At 37.4% G+C, this 21,410-nt stretch overlaps 1 protein-coding gene across 2 annotated transcripts in view; it reads left to right on the top strand.

The window, feature by feature from the left end:
* cep57l1 (centrosomal protein 57, like 1) overlaps positions 1 to 21,410 on the top strand; it is a 60,438-nt gene that overhangs the window by 29,126 nt on the left and 9,902 nt on the right. For both annotated transcript variants that reach the window (XM_059982979.1, XM_059982980.1), the window contains 3 exons: positions 12,582 to 12,659; positions 18,242 to 18,334; positions 18,691 to 18,768. In XM_059982979.1, the coding sequence (XP_059838962.1) occupies positions 12,582 to 12,659; positions 18,242 to 18,334; positions 18,691 to 18,768 (249 nt within the window). The remainder of the gene's footprint in view (positions 1 to 12,581; positions 12,660 to 18,241; positions 18,335 to 18,690; positions 18,769 to 21,410) is intronic.

Genomic DNA, 21,410 nt, shown 5'->3' with positions numbered 1-21,410 from the left:
TAGTTGTTTGCCTGTTCTCCATCTCCCTCTGGTGCTCCCCCCCCCCTTTCTTTCTCCTGAGGCCTCCCGTCCCATGATCCTTTCCCTTCTCCAGCCCTGTATCACTTCCGCCAATCACCTTTCCAGCTCTTAGCTTCATTCCACCCCTTCCGGTCTTCTCCTATCATTTCACATTTTCCCCCTCCCCCCCCCCCCCCCCCACTACTTTCAAATCTCTTACTATCTTTCCTTTCGGTTAGTCCTGACGAAGGGTCTCGGCCCGAAACTTCGACAGCGCTTCTCCTTATAGATGATGCCTAGCCTGCTGTGTTCCACCAGCATTTTGTGTGTGATGATCCAAGTGACTTTGATTGTTGGTGCCAGATGGTACAAAAAAAAATACAAGAAACATCTAGTGAGCAGCAGTTCTCTGTGTGAAAATGCCTAGTTAATGAGAAAGGTCAGAGATGAATGGCCATTCTGGTCCAAGCTGACAGGAAGTCCACAGCAACTCAAATAACCATGCGTTCCAGCGGTGGAATGCAGAAGAGCAGCTCTGAATGCACACATGTCGAACTTTGAAGTGGATGGACTACATCAGCAGAACACCACAAATATATATATTTGTGTATGTAGGCAATCGAAATCATGGGCCGAAGGGCCTGTAGTGTGCTGTAATGTTCTATGTTCAATGAAGTAACTTTAATCTGAACAATCATTTACCATTTTTTTTTGCCTTTTTAAGTCAATTTTCTCTTCCTGCTTTGGGTAATCCATTAACTTAAAAAGCCTCAATATTTTGTTCACCAGGTTGGATTAGTCAACAAATAGGACATCAACATATTTGTACTGGCTCCATCAACTTGAAATTTTCAACTTGTTAATGTGACACCTGTTCATTGGGCTATTAGTTGCTTATTATTTATTATGCCCCTCTTAGGAAAAGGTATTAAAACATTTTCTGTTTTCCGTTCTATAGCACCTGCTCTGATGGAAACTTAAAAGATTTGTAGCAAGCTTTTTGGTAACCTGCATAATTTAGCATGTAGGCGTGATTATTTTTTTGGTAGAAGAGCACAGTTAACTTTTAGTGGCCCAAACTACCATTGCTTCATATCACTATTAAAGATGCTAACCCTTCTCTAGGAAGACAAAATGTAAGCATTGCTTGGAGATGCTCCTGATTGTGAGTCAACTGTGGTGGATGTCATTGTTAAGTATTTCTTAAAAGCTCTGGAAGGGGCTCTCTTGGAGAATCTCTGTGGTCAATTGCAACCTCCGAGCTTTTTTTTTCTACCTATTCCACTTCTGAAACAACCATGTTCTTAATAAAGTCATAGAGTCATAGATCATAGAATCATGGAGTACTACAGCACAGACCCATCTAGTCTGTGCTGAACTGTTATTCTGCCTAGTCCCATCACCTCACACCTGGACTATAGCTCTCCCTACCCCTCCCAATCGTGTATTTATTTAAACATCTCTTAAATGTTGCAATCGTGCCCACATCCTTTGCTTCTGCTGGCAGCTCAGTTCACAAATGCACCATACTGAGTGAAGAAATTCCTCCTGAGGTATGCTTCAAATATTTTACTTTTCACCCTTAACCCATGACCTCTAGTTATAGTATCACCCAACCTCAAGTGGAAAAGCCTGCTTGCATTTATCTTTTCTATATCTCTCATAATTTTGTATACCTCTATCAAATCTCTCTTCATTCTCCTATGCCGCACAGAATAAAGTCCTAACCTTTACAACCTTTCCTTATAACTCAGTTTTTCAAGTCCCAGCAATGTCCTTGTAAATTTTCTCTGTACTCTTTAAGTCTTATTGATACATTTTCTTTAGGTAGGTAAGCAGAACTGCACACACTATTCCAAATCATCACCTGTGCCTTATACAATTTCAACATAGCATACCAACTTCTATACTCAGAGCTCTGATTTATGAAGGGCAATGTATCAAAAGCTCTTTATGACCCTATTTACATATGATGCTACTTCCATTGTGGATCTGTAATCCCAGATCCCTCTGTTTTACCACACCCCTCGGTACCCTTTCATTCACTGTTGAAGTCCTACTCTGGTTTGTCCTCCCAAAATGCAACACTTCACTGGTCTGAATGAAATTCCATCTGCCATTTTTCAGCCCATTATTCCAGCTGTCCAACACGCAGCCAATTTTTGTATCATCTGAAAATATGATGTTCCAGTTCACTGTATTATTATCCAAATCATTAATACCGATGACAAACAGCAACAGACCCAGCACTGATCCCTGTGGCTCACTCGTTGAAAGCCTCTAGGCAGAGCGACAACGATCAACTACTACTCCCTGTCTTCTTTCGCTAAGCCAATGTTGAATCCAATTCATTATTTCATCTGTAATGTCAAATGAATGAACCTACTGGACCAGCCTCCCATGTGGGATTTTGTAAAAGGTTTTGTTAACATCTGTTGCCTTTCCTTCATCAACTTTCCTGGTAACCTCATTTTTAAAAAAAAAGGTCTAAGATTGGTTAAACATAACCTACTACGCACAAAACAATGTTGATTATCTCAAATCAGGCCCTGTCTATCCATATACTTAGATATCCTGTCCTTTAATCTTCCAAAGTTTATCCACTATTGAGTCAGGCTCACCAGCCTGTAATTTCCCAACTACCGTAAATTCCAGACTATAAGCCGCTACTTTTTTCCCACGCTTTGAACACTGCGGCCTATACTACAGTGCGACTAATGCATGTTTTTTTTTCATGCCGCCAAAAACATTTTGCCTCGTAACAGTAGACCAATAAAATTAATGAGTAGTTCACAGAGATCCAATGAAATTGTACGATAAATCAAGCGCACTTTCACAATTAAATTATTGTAAATCAGTCATTTGTACTCACCCTCATCAACATGGAAAACACTCGAAGAAAAGCATATGATGCAGCTTTTAAGTTAAAGGCGATCAATCTGGCGGTTGAAGAAGGAAATCGAGCTGCTGCACATAATCTTGGCATAAATGAATCGATGTTGAGACGGTGGAGACGCCAGCGTGAAGAACTGAGTCAATGCAAAAAGACGACAAAAGTTTTCAGAGGTAATCATAGCAGATGGCCCGAACTTGAAAACTTTCTTGAAGACTGGGTTAACACACAGAGAGCAGGTGGCCGCGGTGTTTCCACCATGCAGATCAGACTGAAGGCTAAAGCAATCGCCACCAAAATGAAAATCGAAGATTTTAGAGGTGGGCCATCGTGGTGTTTTAGATTTATGAGATGAAAAGGCCTGTCCATCAGGGTACGCACGACTCTGTGTCAGCAGCTCCCTCCCGACCACGAGGAAAAACTTGCTAACTTCCGCACATTCACTCAAACAAAGATAGCGGAGAATTCCATCGGACCAGATGATATCATAAATATGGATGAAGAAGTTTTTATAAGATTGTAGATGGGGGGGGGGACGTCACGTGATGACGTAGGACGAGACGCTGGAACCCAGCCCTCCCGTAAAAAAGTTAATAAATTAATGTTTAAGTGAAGAAAAGTTAATTAATACTTTTTAAAGGTTACTTATAAACTACTCTGGATTGTTTTAAGCTATGCCTCATAAACAGAGGATGAAGAAAACTGCTACCGCGAAGACCGCTCAGGTTGGAACAGAATCAAGGCCTACTTCTACTGAAGAACTGCGGACTCAGGTACAACACACCACCGGTGAAACAGAAAAGGAGACCGCGGCAGCATTGGCCATTTCTAAAGGAAAAGATCAACGAGAACTGCGCAAGCGTAAAGGAACGAGCATGCGCAAAAGAGAGCAACTAGAACTACAAAACCCAGCAACGACTGAAACCGACAGTGAAAGTGAGTCTGAGAGAGAGCCGGACTCTCTGGAAAAATCAGACGAAGATGGAGATGAAAGTTCCTCTGAAAATACAAAAAAGACTTTGAGGCAAATAATGCATAAATTAAATGCATTAAAAGTAATTAAAAGTAACCAAAAAGTAATTAAAGAAAAAATAACAAATATGGAGGCTATGTTTGATAAAATGACAAAGAAACAGGAAAAAATGGAAAAGAAAATTACAGATTTGGACGTCAAAATGGAAGAAATGGATGAAAGAATGAAGAAGATGGAAGATGATAATGATGCCTGGACATCAGAAAGAAAACAACTCGTGGGAAAAATTGATAAGCTTGAAAATTTTAGTAGACGCAACAATATTAAAATTGTTGGACTTAAAGAAGGTACCGAAGGAGAAGACCCAATAAATTTTTTTCAAAAATGGATTCCTGAAAAATTGGAAATGGGAGAAGAAACTTTAATTGAGATTGAAAGGGTGCACAGAGCTTTAAGACCAAGATCTCAAGATGATCAAAATCCGCGATCAATTTTGATAAGATGTTTAAGATACCAGGATAAAGAAAAGATTTTGAGGGCGGCTGCCCAGGGTGCTAAAAGAAGAAAAGGTCCATTGATAGCAGAGAAACCAGTTCTTTTTTATCCTGATATAAGTTATAACCTTTTGAAGAGAAAGAAAGAATTTAATCCAGCTAAAAATGTTTTATGGGAAAAAGGTTATAAGTTTTTAATGCGTCACCCAGCAACACTGATAATTTTTTTGGAGGAAGGAAAAAGATTTTTTTCTGATTATCAAGATGCGGAGGTGTTTGCACAAAAACTTCCATCTCTTCGTTAATTAAACGTAGAGATTTCTAAATGTAATGGTTAAAGACGAAGACAGAGAAAGCAAATGGAACTGATGGACATTTAAGGACGATATAAGGGAGAAAAGTAAAATTTTAGAAATATTAATTGAGAATAGTATGTTTTTTTATATATATATATACTTTTTATGTTGCGGGGGGGCTGGGGAGCTTTGAATCGGTTACTACGGGATTCACGTGTGTAATCATGGCGATTGCCATGACCCGTACAATAGAGGGGGGTAATGTGTTTTTTTTTCTTTCACAACATTAGTAGGGGGGTATTTTGTTTTTTTCTTTATTTTCTATTTTTCTTCTATTCTTTTGCCTGGATGATTGGTGGGGACACACATAGCAACATGGAGACTTTTAAAAAGATTTCCCAGGATACAATGAAAGTTGAAAGATTAGGTATTATTATAGATTGGAGTAACATAAATAAAAATAATGACTAATTTATTGAATTTTTTAAGTTTTAATGTTAATGGGCTTAATGGACCAATAAAAAGAAAAAGAATCTTAACATATATTAAAAAAATGAAAATAGATATAGCTTTCTTACAAGAAACTCATTTAACGGATATAGAACATCAGAAATTAAAAAGAGACTGGGTTGGAAATGTTATTGCAGCTTCCTTTAACTCAAAGGCAAGAGGAGTTGCAATTTTGGTTAATAAAAATTTACCAATTAAAATACAAAATGTATTAATTGATTCGGCAGGAAGATATTTAATTATACATTGTCAAATTTTTTCAGAACTATGGACTCTTATGAATATTTATGCACCAAATGAAAATGATGTAAAATTTATACAGGAGGTCTTTTTGAATTTGGCTAATGCACATGATAAAATATTAATAGGTGGAGATTTTAATTTTTGTTTAGATCCAGTTTTAGATAGATCAACAAAGGCTATTACAAAATCAAAAGTAGCAAAATTAACTCTATCATTGATGAAAGATTTAAATTTGATTGATATATGGAGAAGAATCAATCCAAAAGAAAGGGATTATTCATTTTATTCAAATAGACATAAAACATATTCAAGGATAGATTTTTTCCTATTATCAACAAATACTCAAGATAGAGTGAAAAATGTGGAATATAAAGCAAGAATATTGTCTGATCACTGTCCTTTAATAATGACAATGATAATGATAGATAAAGAGGAAATCAATTTATAGATGGAGATTTAATTCAATTCTACTAAAACGTCAAGATTTTTGTGATTTTATGAAAAAGCAGATTCAGTTCTTTTTAGATACAAATTTACATTCAGTTGATGATAAATTTATATTGTGGGAAGCAATGAAAGCATATTTGAGAGGCCAGATAATAAGTTATACTTCTAAAATTAAGAAGGAATATATGATAGAAATAGATCAATTGGAAAAAGAGATTATAAAATTAGAAAAAGAATCTCAAAGAAATATGACAGAAGAAAAACGAAGACAACTTATTAATAAGAAGTTAAAATATAATACACTCCAGACATATTGAACAGAAAAAGCAATTATGAGAACTAAACAGAGATATTATGAACTAGGTGAAAGATCACATAAAGTTCTTGCATGGCAGTTAAAAACAGATCAGATTTCTAAAACAATAAATGCAATTCGAACAAAAGTGAATGAAATTACTTATAAACCTCTAGAAATTAATGAGGCTTTTAAGAATTTTTATTCTGAGTTGTATAAATCAGAATCAAAGAATGATGACGTTAAGATAGAAGAATTTTTATCACAAATAACTCTTCCAAAATTAAATACAGAAGAACAGAAGGGATTAGGTATGCCTTTTACATTGAAGGAAGTTGAAGAAGCTTTGGGATCACTTCAAAGTAATAAATCTCCAGGAGAAGATGGTTTTCCACTTGAATTTTATAAAAAGTTTAAAGATTTATTAATTCCTCCTTTTATGGAGTTAATATATCAAGCGGAAAGAACGCATAAACTTCCAGAATCTTTTTCAACAGCTATTTTAATAGTATTGCCAAAGAAAGATAGAGACCTTTTAAAACCAACATATAGACCTATTTCTTTATTAAACACAGATTATAAAATAATAGCAAAAATCTTATCTAATAGATTATCTAAATGCTTACCAAAATTAGTGCATATGGATCAAACAGGATTTATCAAAAATAGACAATCGGCAGATAATGTAACTCGGTTATTTAGTATAATCCATTTAGCACAAAAGAGGGAGGAAATGAGTGTGGCAGTTGCCTTAGATGCAGAAAAAGCATTTGATAGATTGGAATGGGATTTTTTTATTTAAGGTATTGGAAAAATATGGACTAGGAACATCATTTATAAAATGGATTAAAACCTTAAATACTAATCCCAAAGCTAAAGTAGTGACAAATGGTCAAATTTCAACATCATTTCAGTTAACAAGATCAACTAGGCAAGGTTGCCCACTATCACCTGCTTTATATGTGTTGGCAATAGAACCACTAGCTGAATTAATTAGAATGGACCCAGATATTAAGGGTTTTGGAGTTAATCAGGAAGAATACAAGATTAACTTATTTGCTGATGATGTTCTACTTTATTTAACAGATCCATTACATTCACTACGCAAATTATCTTATAGACTAGAAGAATATGGGAAAATATCGGGTTATAAAATAAATTGGGATAAAAGTGAAATTTTACCTCTTACTAAAGGAGATTATAATCAATGTTGATTAATAACTCAATTTAGATGGCCAGCAAATGGTATAAAATATTTAGGTATAAGAGTTGATAATGATATAAAAAACTTATACAAATTAAATTATTTACCACTTTTGAAAAAAATTCAGGAAGATCTTGAAAAATGGATGGCATTACCAATAACATTAGTAGGTAGAGTAAATATTATAAAAATGAATATATTCCCTAGATTACAATATTTATTTCAATCATTACCAATACAATTACCCCAGAAGTTTTTTCAAGAGTTAAACAAATATGTGAGGAAATTCCTCTGGAAAGGTAAGATGTCAAGAATATCGTTGGAAAAATTGACATGGAAATTTGATCTAGGAGGATTACAACTTCCAAATTTTAAGAATTATTATAAAGCAAATCAACTTAGATTTATTGCATCTTTTTTCGAGAAAGATAAACCGGCATGGATTAGAATAGAATTAGATAAAATAGGAGAAAACGTACCAGAAGATTTTATATACAAATGGGAATCTAAATGGATACGGGAAAAGAAAGAATCTCCTATATTAAAACATTTGATTGATTTATGAAATAAGATAAATGTTGATGATGAGACAAAAAAATCTTTATTAGTAAAGAGATCTTTAATTCAAAATAGACTTATTCCTTTCACAATGGACAAATCAACTTTTATATAATTGGATTCAAAATGGGATTAGATATATAGGGAATTGTTTTGAAGGAGGTATATTAATGTCATTTGATCAATTAAAGAATAAATATAAAATATCAAATAACACTTTATTTTGTTACTTTCAATTAAGGGCTTATTTAAGAGAAAAATTAGGTCAAACAATGTTATTGCCGAAATCTAATGAAATAGAAATTTTAATTCAAAAAGGAAATATTAAAAAAATTATATCTTGTATGTATAATTTGATTCAAAGACAGGTAATTAAACAAGGAGTTCATAAGTCAAGACAAAAATGGGAAAGTGATTTGAATATTAAAATTGAAGAAACAAATTGGTCAAGACTATGTCTTGATAGTATGACAAATACAATAAATGTTTGGTTAAGATTAGTGCAGTATAATTTTCTACATCAATTATATATTACACCACAAAAAATAAAAAAATTAAATCCAAATTTATCGGATCAGTGTTTCCGATGTAACCAGGAAACTGGTACTTTTTTACTTTCAACATGGTCTTGCTCTAAAATTCAACCTTTTTGGACAAATTTAAGACTTTTACTGGAACAAAGTACAGGAACACAATTTCCTCATAATCCAATATTATTTTTACTAGGTGATATTGAAGGGATAAAACCGAAACTTAAACTAAATAAGTATCAGAAAGAATTTATAAAAATTGCACTGGCAGTAGCCAAAAAAGCTATTGCAGTTACTTGGAAATCGGATACACATTTAAGTATAGACTTTTGGAAGAAAGAAATCTATGGTTGTATTCCATTAGAAAAAATTACTTATAATTTAAGAGATAAATATGAAACATTTCTGAAAATTTGGAGCCCTTATTTACAAAAGACAGGATTAAATATATAGATGCTCTGAAGATGAAACAATTGGTTATTAGGGGAAAGAAATAAATATACATATTAAAGTTATTACGAATTCCATGGAGCATGTGGAGATCTTCCAACAACCAGGCATTCTTTCTTTCTTTCTTTTTTTCTTTCTTTCTCTTTTTTTTCTATAGGGCAGTTGGGGGGAGGGGTTAGGGGAGGGAGTAAGGGTTATATACATTGTTTTTTCATACTTTACTTTGTAACCATTTAAAAATGCAATAAAAAAAAGTTTTAAATTAAATAAAACAAAGATAGCGGAGAATTCCATCGGGCCAGATGATATCATAAATATGGATGAAGTACCTTTGACGTTTGACCTGCCTCTCACTCAGACTGTTAATAAAAAAGGTGACTCGTCCATCACACTGAAAACAAGTGGCCATGAGAGAACGCATTTTACTTGTGTTCTGAGCTGCACAGCATCCGGACTAAAGCTTCCACCGATGGTGATTTTTAAGCGGCTGACAATGAAAGTTCAGTGAAAGCTGCCATCAAGAGTACAAACTCAATTCCAGCTGTGATTCCTGGGGGCACCACGAAGTATTTGCAGCCACTGGACATCAGCGTGAACCGGGCATTTAAAGTGGCGCTGCGCGTTGAGCGGGATGACGAGCGGCGAGAAATCCTTTACCAAAACAGGACGCATGTGAAGAGCATCTTTAACTCAAGTCTGCCAGTGGATCCTAAATGCATGGAGCCGTGTCACAACATCCACCATCACCAACGGGTTTCGAAAGACTGGACTGCTGCGTGATGAAGAGGACTGCGTGTGCTCAAGTGAGAGCGACAACGAAGTGACTGAAGTGAGTGACGAGATCCTGAGGTTGTTCAATTCGGACACTGAAGAAGAGGACTTTGATGGTTTTAGTGCGCAGGAGGAAGATGAAGAAGGCGATCAATAACTTTTCCTGGTAGGCTGCAGTATATATATTTTTTTTACCAGTCGTTAGGAGATATTAGAATGTTGTTCATGCACTGTTCAGTAAAAAAGTATACGCAACGTAATTTGTGTGTTACTGATATGTATGTATATTTAAAAGTAGCTGTGTTACAGGCACTGTTCGGAAAAAAAGCATTTGCAATATGTATTTGTTTATGTTGCCATACGGATTTAATTAAAAGTTAAAAAATCCTCACGTGTAATATCTTTCTGTGTAAATATCTCATATTACAACGTGGGACACCTGCGGCTTAAAATCAGGTGCAGCCTGTACAAGTACAAAATTGATTTTCTTTCTAAAATTAGAGCGTGCGGCTTTTAATCAGGTGCGCTCTGTAGTCCGGAATCTACGGTATTTCCTCAGAGCCTTTCTTGAACAATTCAACAATATTTGATGTCCTTCCTCAAGATGTTTTAACTACCTCTACTAGTCCTGAAGAAGGGTCTCAGCACAAAAAATTGTCTGTTTTAATTTCAATAGGTTCTGCCTAACCTGCTGAATTACTCCAGCATTTTGTGTGTGTTACTTTGGATTTCCAGCATCTGCAGAATTTCTCGTGTTTATGATCTGCTAGGACCCCTGCCATTACTGTACGAGCTTCCCATGAGGCCAAGAGGCCACCTTGTCAGGTTCTGGGATCTTATCCACCCTAATTTTCCTCAAGACATCAAGCACTTCTATAATATAGATATAGTTCATGACCTCACCACTGTTTTACCTATAGACTCCGCCTGTAGTTTACCTATAGTTCTATAGACTCTGCCTGTCTATGGAGTAAATATACTTGCAAAAAATTTCATTTCAAATCTACCCCATCTCTTTCAGCTCCTATGCATGCTGTACTTCAAGTGAATAATTTTGCCCCTTGATATCCTTTTGTTCTTAATATATCTGTAAAAGTCCTTGGGATTCTCCTTCACCTTAACCACTGGAGAAATTTCATGCCTTCTTTTAGCTCTTGTGAATTCCCTTTTTATTGCTGTCTTGTATTTGTTGTACTCAAACACCACATTTGTTCCTTGCTGCCTATACCTGCGATGTACCTCCTCCTTCTTAATTCTTCTTAACCACTTCCTCAATATCCCTCAAAAACCAAGATTCCCTAAACTTGTTAGCCTTGCCTTTTAGTCTCACAGGAGCATACGAACTCTCAATTTTTGACTTTTGAAGGTCTCCCACTTACCAAGCATCCCTTTGCAAGAAAACCACCTATCCCAATCCACACCATCGGATCCTTTCTGATGCCATCAAAATGGGCCTTTTTCTAAATTAGAATTTATTTTTATTTTATTGAGATACAATGTGGAACAGGCGCTTCTGACCTTTTGAGCCATGCTGCCTAGTGATCATCCAATTTAATCCTAGCCCAATCACAGGACAATTTACAATGACCAACTAACCTATCAGCCGGCAGGTCTTTGGACTGTGTGAGGAAACAGGAGCACCTGAAGGAAACCCACACAGTCACGGGGAGTACATAACAAACTCCTTACAAACAGTGGCAGGAAATGAATCTAGGTCACTGGTGCTGTAAAGCGTTGTGCTGGCCACTATGCTACTGTGCCGCCCCAGAACTCAACCTGAAGACCAGTCCCCTCTTGAAACAAATGGAATCATGATCACTAGATCAAAAGTGTTTCCCTACACACATTTCTGTCACCTGCCCTGCTCTGCTCGCCAATGGGAGATACAGTATGGTGCTTTCTCTAACTGGGACCTCAATATATTGAAAAGGATTAAGTAAGATCATGCAAATTTACAGTTATATTTCCAAACCTAGGAAACATGCCAGAACAAAATTTGGACCTGTGCATGGTCTTCTGTGGGATGTATTTGCAGATCAGACGATAACAATTAATATATAGCAATAAAATACACCATTTAATAGATTATTATCAAGATAATTTCTGTTGTATTTCCTCCTTTTATCTACTGCTAATTCAGTTAGGCTCTTTCATTGACCATCTTCCTCAAACCTTGTCACCTTCACTTCTGGACCCATCTATCACTGCCAGTTCTTGTGGTACTTTTTTATATTGCCTATCTTGCTTCTAGTGGAAGGGTCTTGACCCAAAACATTGATGGTTAATTTTCCTCCACAGATGCTGCCTGACCCACTGAGTTCCTTCAGCGATTTGTGTGTTGCTGCAGGTTCCAGCATGCAGTGTATTGTCTGTTTCATTAACATGAAGGGTCTGAGGTTTCTCAAGTAGTGGTAGCAGCAATTAAAAGTTGTATAATGTGTGACTGTCTAACAGGCATTTTTTTGAGTGATCAGGCTCTGTTGAACTATTGTGTTAGGGAGTCATAAACTACTTGCTCTTAAATGACTTTGCAACTTGTGAAAGTAACTTTCAATTATCCCTCAAATAATTTTATCAATGAAAATGGAGAATGCTCCTTTGAAATTTTATGGCAATAAATGGATTTGATGAACTATGGAAGTTTATTTTGTAGTTGATATTTGACCATTATAACTGATTCTGAAAGGCTTTGGGAGTGAAGAGAATATGATCTAGATTGTGTTGTTTCTATTTAGTTGTGCTCACTGCCATGGAATGCTGCACTCAAGTGATATCAATAATGCAGTCCTCAAGGAATGTGAACAGTCAAATCTGTTCTAATTTTTAAAGTAATCTTTTTTAAAAAGAGCAGCCTTTTAACTAACTGATGTTTCCCTGGATTAAAATGCACTCTGATGTAAATGTGGTTCATTTTTAGAGTAAAATAAAGGAACTACAGCAAAGATTCCAAGAAGAAGAGCACCAGCGTAAGCTGATCCAAGACAAGGCAGCTCAGGTGAGCCAATTATAATGCCATAAGCATTACCCTGCAGGTACTGTAGACCAATGGACTGGTAATAGTCTGTTTGCAGAGTTATTCTTCTCAACAGACATTTGCAGTATTATATTAAAAAGTGGTAAAATCCACTCCACCATCCTCCCACGTTTCAAGCGTGTGGATTGCTAGGTTAATCGGGCACTGTAATTGGATGGCTGGATGATTAATAGAATCTGGGTGTCATTGTTCAGGATGTGGGGAGTCTTCAAAAAATAGAATTAGTGTAATTGAGTAGTTGGTGCAGACTTGATGGGCCCAAAGGCTGATGTCCATGCTATATGACTTGTATTTAAGAACAGCAAATTTTTTTTTTGTGTGTTGTATCAGTCTTGCAAAAAATGTGAGAGCATGTATTGTTTGATGCTTGGGTACTTTATCTGGTGAAGGACATGTTTAAATAAAGATGGTTACTCTTCCTGCATCACCCTACTGACCATACTCCTACATCATGTCATAGTGTAGCACTGGTTTTGAGTGTAAAGTTGGACGTTGCTGCATAATCCGAAAGGTTTTGGCCAAAATGATGACAGATGTGAATTGGGAAATTGTCAGACTTCATTAAGCAACCTTCATATGGTGCATAAGAAATCTGAGGATGATTTATTTCTTGTCTGAGCTCTTGAAATTCTTAATGAGATGAAGGGATGGTATATATTAAGTATCCTGAACGTTAGTCAAATAAGTATCCCAGGTCTGAGAAGAGTAGTCAGTGAAAATGCAAGTACTTAGTTCAGTGAATCTCCTTTTATGACAAATCTGAAATTGGGGGTAGGTGGTGTACGGTGGGAGAGAGAATATCACTTTGGAAAAAAAATCCAAAGTGAAAAAAATCTTGTCCATTTGGACTTTTTTGCCTACTCTCCTGTCAATAAGGTCATGCTGACCTTTTAGCTGAGAGCCACTTTAACATTATGTTCCTTGATTCCTTTTGTACCCAAAGATCTGTTGATTAAATAAGGAGACTTATTGTTAAACCTCCTGATTCAGGATATTTTATTGTTATCGTACACACTTTTTATTAGGGATGAACAAGGATTTTTTAAAATAAGAGGCATCAGAATCACAGTTTGCCACAGTAGCCACAGTTTGGTGGTGGTAAGAGAAGACATGACATCAGAATAAAGTTTGCTAACAGCTTATAAAGCATGACACATTTCCAGGGACCCTGCTGGTTAGAACACAGAAATCTACAGCACATTACAGGCTCTTTGGACCACAATGTTGTGCTGACCATGTAACCTACTCTAGAAGCTGCCTAGAATTTCCCTACAGCATAACCTTGTATTTTTCTAAGCATCGTGTACCTATCTTAAAAGACTAGTGTCTTTGGCAGTGCATTCCACACACCCACCACTCTCTGTGTGAAAAACTTAGCTGGGACATCTCCCCTGTGTCTACTTCCAAGCACTTTAAAATTATACCCCCTCATGTTAGCCGTTTTAGCCCTGGGGAAAAAGTTCTGGCTATCAACATGATCAATGCCTCTCATCATCTTGTACACCTCTGTCAGGTCACCTCCCATCCTCTGTCACTCCAAGGAGAAAAGGCTAAGTTCACTCAACCTATTCTCATAAGGCATGCTCTCCAATCCAAGTAACATCCTTGTAAATCTCCTCTGAACTCTCTCTATAGTATCCGCATCCTTCCTGTAATGAGGTGACCAGACCTTAATACGGTACTCCAAGTGGGGTCTAACTAAGGTATTGTATAGCTGTAACATTACCTCATGACTCTTGAACTCAAACCCATGGTTAATGAAGACCAACACACCATACACCTTCTTAACAACATTGTCAAACTGCGCAGCAGCTTTGAGTGTCCAGTGGACATGAACTCCAAGATCTCTCAGATCCTCCAAACTGTTTATATCCTGTTTTCAAATTTGACCCACCAAAATGAACCACTTAACACTTATCTGGGTTGAACTCCATCTGCCACTTCTCAGTCCAGTTCTGCATCCTATCGATGTTACACTGTAACCTCTGACAATTCTCCAGACTGTCCACAGCACCCCCAACTTTTGTGGCATCAGCAAACTTACTACCGACTCTTCTACTTCCTCATATAGGTCATTTATAAAAATCACAAAGTGGAGGTGGCCCAGAACAGATCCCTGCGGAACACCACTGGTCATCGACCTCCGTGCAGAATATGAACCATCCACAACCACCCTTTGCCTTCTGTGGGCAAGCCAATTCTTGATCCACAAAGCAAAGGTCTCCTTAGATCCCATGCTTCCTTACATCCTGAATGAGCCTTGCATGGGGAACTTTGTCAATTGCCTTACTGAAATTCATATATTCTACATCCACTGCTCTACCTTCATCAATATGTTTTATTACAACCTCAAAGAATTCAATCAGGCTTGTAAGACAAACCTGCCCTTGACAAAGTCATGCTGACTATCCGTAATCAGATTATGTGTCTCCAAATGATCATAATTCCTGCCTCTCAGGATCTTCTCCAACAACTTTCCTACTACTGAAGTAAGACTCTCTAGTCTATAATTTCCTGGGTTATCTCTCCTCCCTTTCTTGAACAAGGGAACAATGTCTGTAACCCTCCAATCCTCTGGTATTTCCATCCCTATTGATGATGCAAAGAACATCACTAGAGACTCAGCAATATCTTCCCTCGCTTCCCACAGTAGCCTGCGGTATATCTTGTAAGGACCTGGCAACTTATCTAACTTAATGCTTTTCAAAAGCTCCAGCATATCATCTTTCTTAATGTCTATATGCTCAAGCATTTCAGTCCATTGTAAGTCATCCCCACAATCGCCAAGGTCCTTTTCCCTGGTTAATACTGAAGCAAAGTATTCGTTAACTACCTCTGATACCGCCTCAAGCTCCATGGACACATTTCCACTACTGCACCTGATTGGTCCTATTCTCACATGGCTTATCCTCTTGCTCTTCATATACTTGGAGAATACTTTGGAGGTTTTCCTTAATCCTGCTCACTAAGGCCTCATGCCCCCTTTTAGCTCTCCGAACTTCTTTCCTGAGCTCCTTCCTGGCAACCTTGTAATTTTCTAGAGCTGTAATGATACCTAGTTTTTTGAACCTTTCATAAGATTTCCTTCTAAACTAGATTTTCTACATCCTTTGTATACCATGGTTCCTTTGTCCTAACATCATTGCCTCAATGGAACATACTTATGCAGAATGCCATGCAAATATTCCCTGAACCCTTGCCACATTCCTGCGGTGCATTTACCTGAGAACATGTTTCCAATTTAAGCTCCCAGGTTTCTGCCTAATAGCATCATATTTCCTCCTACCCCAATTTAATGTTTTCCTAAATTGTCTGCTCCTATCCCTCTCCAGTGCTATGGTGGAGGAGATAGAGTTGTGATCACTACCTCCAAAATGCTCTCCCACCAAGAGATCTGACACCTGACCAGGCTCGTTTCCCAATTCCAGATCAAATACAGTCTTTCCTCTAGTTGGCTTGGCTACATATTGCGTCAGGAAACCTTCCTGAACACACCTAACAAACTCCACCCCATCCAAACCCCTTGCTCTAAGGAGATGCCAGTCAATACTAGGAAAGTTAAAATCAGCATTACAAAAACCCTATTATTATTACACCATTCCAGAATCTGCTTCCCGATTTGCTCCTTAACGTCTCTGTTACTATTGGGGGGGGGGTCTATAAAAAGAACACCCAGTAGGATTATTGCCCCCTTCCTGTTTCTGACTTCAGTAGATAATCCCTCCATGACTTCCTCCTTTTATACAGCCGTCATGCTATCCCTGATTAGCAATGCCACACCCTACCTCTTTTGCCTCCCTCCCTGTCCTTTTTGAAACATCTAAAGTCCAGCTCACTCAGGAGCCATTCCTGCCCTTGAGACATCCAGGTTTCTGTAATGGCCACAACATCATAGTTCCACATATTGATTCACGATCTAAATTCATCCACCTTGTTTATGATACTCCTTGCATTAAAATAGACACATCTCATACCATCTGGCTGAGTGCATCTTTGCTCTATCATCTGTCTTTCCTTCCTCTCAAACTCCCTACAAGCTGTCTCTGCTTGTGTGCCAACTGCAAAAACTGAGAATTGTAGAAACAATTGAGTTAATTTAAGGAAACAGGGCTGAAGAAATTTCATATGCACCGAAGAAGATATTACTCTGATACAGATACATTGGAGACTTGGTTGAGAGAGACACAAGGTTGCCTATTTAATGTTCCAGAGTTTCCAAAGATAGAGGGGGAAGGAGTTGTACTACTAATCAGACAATATCACAGCTATACACAGACGGGACATAATAGAGGGTTTATCCATTGATTCTATATGGGTAGAACTCAAAATTTAAAATGAGGTGCTATCACTCTGGGATTATACTACAGACCTTCCCATTAGCTTTCGGACATTGAGAAACAGGTGTACAGATTTGAGAAAGGTGCAAAAATAATAAAGTTGTCAAAGGGGGTGATTTAAACTTCCTTAATATAGACTGAGGCCTCTGCACAGGAAGTGAAGATGGAATAAAGTGTTTTTGATGCAACCAGGAGTGTTTCTTAAAATGGGATGTGTGCAGTCCATCTGGAAGAGGGACCTCATACTAAAAAATGAGCCAGCCAGATGACTGACGGTTTAGCGGGGGAGCATTTGAGAAATGGTGATCACAATTCCTTGAGTTTCAGGATATCTATGAATAAGGATAAGAATGAACCTCTTGCAAAAGTATAACATTGGGGGAGGACAAATCACAAGAGTATTGAGCAAAACCTAGGGAAAGATGATTGGTAAACCTATATCTGATGTATGGAGGTTGCTTAAAGATGATCCGTACAGAGTACAGGACAGATACAGTACTATGCAAAAGTCTTTGAGAGCAGAGTGGAAGTTAGAGGCAAAGTTAATTAAATTGATGAGCTCAGCATGGTTGGATGAAGCAGCATCAATACAGTTGTCATTGTAGCACAGAAAGAATTGGAGAGCATTATCAGGGAAATGCAGAAAGAGTTGGCTTTAATTAGATTAATTAGTTTGCTGCAATATTCTGGCCCAAAGGGAATGTACTTATGTTGTAATGTTCTGTGTTCTACTGATGATATTTTGCGAAAAGTGTTGCTAGAAAAAATGGACAATTTCACAGCCCCCCCCCAGATATTTGATGTACAGCTGAATAGGCAACTATAATTTGGTTTTTAAATAGGCAGTGTAACTCTCCATGAAGATTTGTGGTATTACATTTTTACTCTCAAAGTCTTTGTCATAGGATGGCTGTTTGAATTGATATCCACTGTGTTAAATGTTAATAAACTATAATATGTCAAAACTAAGTAGTAACACCATAGTACAAATCAGAAGTTCAAATGAAGATTTGCTTCTGAAGCAGATTTATTTACTTTGGGATTAGGCAATGCTCCATTAATTAGGTTATATAATTTAACATGCTTTCTGTCAAGTTTTTAGTTTTGAAAATAATTGCTTTTGTAATTTTGGGGAATTTTTTATGTAACAAACTAATCTGCAGGTTATATTTGAAAGCATTTTAAATGCTTCTGTCTTTTTCATAGCTTCAAACAGAACTTGAAATAAACAGAATACTTATAGGATCCTCTTCTGCAAAAAAGAAAACAAAAGTGAAGAGAAGAAAAGGCATTGTGAAGGTGTGATTATATGACAGTTAATAACTGGTTAACTGCAGTTAATTAGTTCATGATTTACAAGTCATTCACAAAGATTTTTTTGTAATGCGCTGTGCTGTATTTGGGTGTTTGCACATATTGATTTTTTTTTCCTCTCCATATTATAGGTTTTATTTATAATTGGACTTTCCTTGTTACTAACTGTGCTTTAAGATTTGGTTTCCAAAAGGCTGCATGTAATTCATCAAAGTGCAAGTGACTTGTCAAGAGATTAGTTGGTACCACAAAATGCTACATAAGAATCACCTGTAAGATGTACTGTAACCAATAATTTACCTGTGCCCTTGGAATTTAATAAGGAATCTATTATTTTGCAGAATGAGATGAAAAAGGAAAACTCTCAGTCTCCTCGTCTTTGGCCAGGACAAGTAGGATTTCCATTTGTTGCTGGCACAGTAAGTTTAATGAGCAAGTTCCTGCGTCTGCATTTTTTACATTTGAGATAGCCATGTGCATTGGTCTCTTCTCAAATACTTGCCAACCAACCATCTCCTTTCATCCATCGTGTCAGATGGACTTCAGCTTCCAATTAATAGAACAAATAGTGATGTGATTTTGCATCTGTTAGCATAAGTTTTCAAGATGCATCTCTAAAAGGAGGATAAGATTTTTTAACTTGCCTGTTTTACAGCATTTGGTAGTATGTAGTGAGACTGCTTCTTGGAGTGGATACTCAGTGATGCAGAAAATCAAAGCTATGTTACTTCAGTAGAATTCTGCTTTACTACTATGTTAATAGAATTCTGTATTTTACCTCAGTATCATGAGCTGTATTTGGGGAGGGAAGCTTGCTTTCCTTGCCTAACTTGATTTTCTTTTTATTTTGAACTTTGTACTAAATTCATAGAAACTCAGTTTGATTCTTAAATGCCCACTGAGGTGAGAGTGTCTATCTTTTTGAGGGCTGTATTTGAGCAAATATGATACCAAAGAGTTGTTCTAACTTGAAATCATTGGGAATTGATAGAAATTTCTTATTTGACAGGGGTTATTACCTGTAAACTGATGTACCTGTTATTGGATGCTCATCATCCTTGCTCCATGACAGGAAATTTACAACCACTGCCTAAAGGCTGATGCTTGTGCATCGCATCAACACTGTGGGTAACGCATACCCTATGCCTTAGGGCGACGTGCACCTCTCCAGAAAGGTTACTCATGCGTCGCGGCAACACAGACCGCAACAACTGTGATTGGTCTGCTTGGTGGCATCGCATTTCCTCCTACACATTTCCGGTTGCTTCTTCTCTGCCATGTCTGTAGGCTGTGTGTACACCGATGCAAAATAGATGAACCAAATCATCAAATCTACCTGTCAACATGCGAAAATGTTTGAAATGCATTTCCTCGTCCATGTCTCTCACGAAGAAATTCAACGGAGTGACATAGAAACCCCACCATCAACTAGCGTTTTGGCGCACACCAATGCATGCTTGCTATGGTGTAGAGTGACGCAGAAGTGAAAATCAGGGTTACGGCATTGGCCTTGGCATAGCCCGTATGCACAAGTATAAATCAGCCTTAACTCTATTTGCATTAGCTGCAGGGCATAAATTGGGAGTGGGTGGAATGTTCTTCACCTACCTAGTTACACATCAGCAACAGGCAAGGAGCTTGATATCTTATAAAACAAAGCAGCGCATTTATTCAGCTCCTTCAGTGCAGTAGTGTAGCAGTTAGAGTGTCGGAGTTCGGAGTTCAGTTCTGACATCACCTGTAAGGAGTCTGCTCGTCCTCCCTGTGAAATGTGGGGTTTACGCAAGGCCCTCTGGTTTCCTCCCACAGTCCAAAGACATACCAGTTAGCAGGTTAATCGGTCATTGTAAATTGTCCTGTGATTAGGTTAGGGTTAAATTGAGGGTTGCTGGGTGGTGCGGATCGAAGGGCTGGAAAGGCCCATTCTGTGCAATATCTTTAACTAAATAAATAAAATTTACAACCCCTTGGATTCAGTGCTTCTGCCACTGACAAAATAGACTTCTATCAGAATCATTCAAATATGCATTGTAGCTTCTTCACAACAACTCTTCTCATCTGTTAAGGATATGAGCAATACAGATTTACGGTGACGCAACTCACGTACCATCTTGATTAAAAAAAAATATATATTACCTATTCCTCTTTGGGTCAAAACCATGGCAAACTACTTAATAGTATTATACAGTGCCTGAAGTTTTCATTGAATCACAGTGGATTTAATTTGGCTTTTTTGATACTGATTGACAGAAAAGGACTCTTTTGTGTCAAAGTGAGAACAGATCTCTATAAAGTAATCTAAATTAATTACAAATATAAAATACAAAATAATTGATTGCATAAGTATTCAGTCCCACCCCCTTCAATATGAAACACCAAATCATCACTGGTGCAGCCAGTTGGGTTCAGAAGTCACATAATTAGTTAAATGGAGATCACCTGTGTGCAGTCGCGGTGTTTCAGTTGATTGGAGTAAAAATACACCTGTGTCTGGAAGGTCCAACTGCTGGTGAGTCAGTATCCTGGCAAAAACTACACCACGAAGACAGAAGAACACTCCAAGCAACTCTGCGAAAAGGTTATTGAAAAACACAAGTTAGGAGATGGATACAAGAATACTTCCAAGTCACTGAATATCCCTTGGAGTACAGTGAAGTCGATCATCAAGAAATGGAATCAATGTGGCACAGCTGTAAATCTGCCTAGAGAAGGCCGTCCTCAACACCTGGTGATCATGCAAGAAGGGGACTAGTGATGGAGGCCACCAAGAGACCTGTGACAACGCTGGAGGAGTTACAAGCTTCAGTGGTTGAGATGGAGAATGTTTTATATTTGTAATTAATTTAGATCTCTTTGTCGAGATGTTTTCTATTTGACACAAAAGGGTCTTTTTCTCTGGATCAGTGTCAAAAAAGCCAAATTAAATCCACTGGTTCAATGCTGTAAAACAATAAAACATGAAAACTTCCAAGGGGAATGAATTTTTTTTACAGGCACTGTAGGAATCCCTTCAGGTATGGCAACTGCATAGCTACCATAGATATTGTTAAGGTTGGGTAAT

This window comes from Hypanus sabinus, chromosome 10 (assembly GCF_030144855.1).
Source record: "Hypanus sabinus isolate sHypSab1 chromosome 10, sHypSab1.hap1, whole genome shotgun sequence".
Lineage (NCBI taxonomy): Eukaryota > Metazoa > Chordata > Chondrichthyes > Myliobatiformes > Dasyatidae > Hypanus > Hypanus sabinus.
This window is presented reverse-complemented; position numbering and strand designations above follow the sequence as displayed.